At 47.6% G+C, this 1707-nt stretch overlaps 1 protein-coding gene across 1 annotated transcript in view; it reads right to left on the bottom strand.

The window, feature by feature from the left end:
• The window catches only part of EPCAM (epithelial cell adhesion molecule), a gene marked incomplete at its 5' end in the record, with an annotated part of 4635 nt that extends 3010 nt beyond the window's left edge, over positions 1-1625 (bottom strand). The window contains 3 exons of the mRNA XM_010138672.1: positions 303-368; positions 659-899; positions 1521-1625. Coding sequence (XP_010136974.1) covers positions 303-368; positions 659-899; positions 1521-1625 — 412 coding nt within the window. The remainder of the gene's footprint in view (positions 1-302; positions 369-658; positions 900-1520) is intronic.
• Positions 1626-1707: the final 82 nt, after the last annotated feature.

Raw genomic sequence — 1707 nt, forward strand, 5'->3', positions numbered from 1 at the left:
TTCCTGCTGCTTTTACACAGTCCCTCCCCCACCTTTGTCAGTTTACTTTTTGGGCAGTTTCACCATATCACCTTCCATTTCCTTCAGTATATTGACTTGATAAAAAAAAAGTAATCAATTTTAAATGGAAGTGAATCTCATTAGCAATTATTTTCCAATAAAAATTAAACAATTCTTTCTAAGAAGGATCTGTAGGTCCCTTCTAAGATGTCTTACAAATGAATTCACAGGTCTGACAACGCTTTTGAACAACTGTTTAGTGCATGCAGACACTTCCATGACATCTTATTGTCATCACTTACTTCTTTAAAGATTCGGCATTCAGAGGAGTGTTTCTCTCAGCATGTTTCATTTCAATGATGATCCACCTGAAGTAATCGGCAAGAGCAATGAATATTCTTAAAGCACATACGCATAATAATGCACATTAAAAATCTAACCCCAGGGAAAGAAAAAAAGACGGAGCACTGTGAGATAAATAAACTCCCCCTCCAAGCCTCCTGTTTCCAGAGGGAAAAAAAAAAATGCAGTAATCAAGTGTTCATTGCTCTCTCTTCATTCATCCCCAGCACATAATTCATGCTGACAAACCCTCTACAATGGGGAGCCTAATACAGGAACGTTTTTGTGTCACGGCACGCCCTATTGAAAGACTTACATCGTTCTGACTAATTGATTGCACTTCAGGTCTGCATCGTGTTTGTCAGTTCTTCTAACACCAGCTGTATTCACACACCAACAGGTGGTTCCATTGCACTGCTTTGCCTTGAAAACACCAGTATTTTCACACTCGGGATCATAAAGGCCATCGGTATCTTCAAAAGCATCTTTCGGTTTCTCGCGACGACCTGATTTTGAGTGCGTCATTTCTGCTTTCATCAACAGGCATTTTGAAGTCACTAAAAATAACCAGAGAGTCACGTTATGGAGCATCAGACTGTGCCTGTCCAAAACAGAGTCTTAGTCTGCAAAAAACACAAGGTTACATCAGAAGCAAACAGATCTGAAGCCATTACAAGGAAAAACAGCCGTTTAACGTGCAGGTGGTGCATAAAGTCAACGCGACCGGCGCATGTCGGCTTCTGGAGGCAAATGCAAAGAACGGCCATCGTCCATTTCTTACAGCGAGAGGATCATTTACAGCTCGGGTAAGCGCGAACCAAGAGCAAGGCTCTGAGACAAGGCTCTTTTCGCTCCTGTAGGAGTGCAGGACTTGTAGAAAAGGCCACATGTGCTTACAAGACATCCTTGCCGTTAGGGACCGAACAATAAGAAGAATGGGGCGCCTGCCTCAGTACATCCAGACGAGTTACACCGGAGGAACCCTAAACGCTGATCCTCCATCGCCAGGTGGCCTGGAAGACCAGGAAGAAGCGTTCCCTCCTTGCTACCATTATTTGCCGGGAACTGACGGGTCATTGTCGCATGTTCTCCTGAGCGTAGCTGGCACTTTTCCTTGCCGCCCCACACCGGAGAGCGCACCGGGGCCGCCCCGCAGCCCACACGCGTGCTCTACTCACAGTTGTTGCAGTTCACAGACACGCCGGAGCCGATCGAGTCGCACCAACACACGTCGCCCACCAGCTTGCAGTTGGTGACGCGCTTGTTCTTCTCGCAGATGCACGCTGGAAGCGAAGGGCGGCGGTGAGCGCGGCTGCCCCCGGGGAAGTAGCCGGGCACCCCGCGGCGCGCCACCCCCTGCTCCGC

This window comes from Buceros rhinoceros, unplaced genomic scaffold, assembly GCF_000710305.1.
Source record: "Buceros rhinoceros silvestris isolate BGI_N320 unplaced genomic scaffold, ASM71030v1 scaffold39046, whole genome shotgun sequence".
Lineage (NCBI taxonomy): Eukaryota > Metazoa > Chordata > Aves > Bucerotiformes > Bucerotidae > Buceros > Buceros rhinoceros.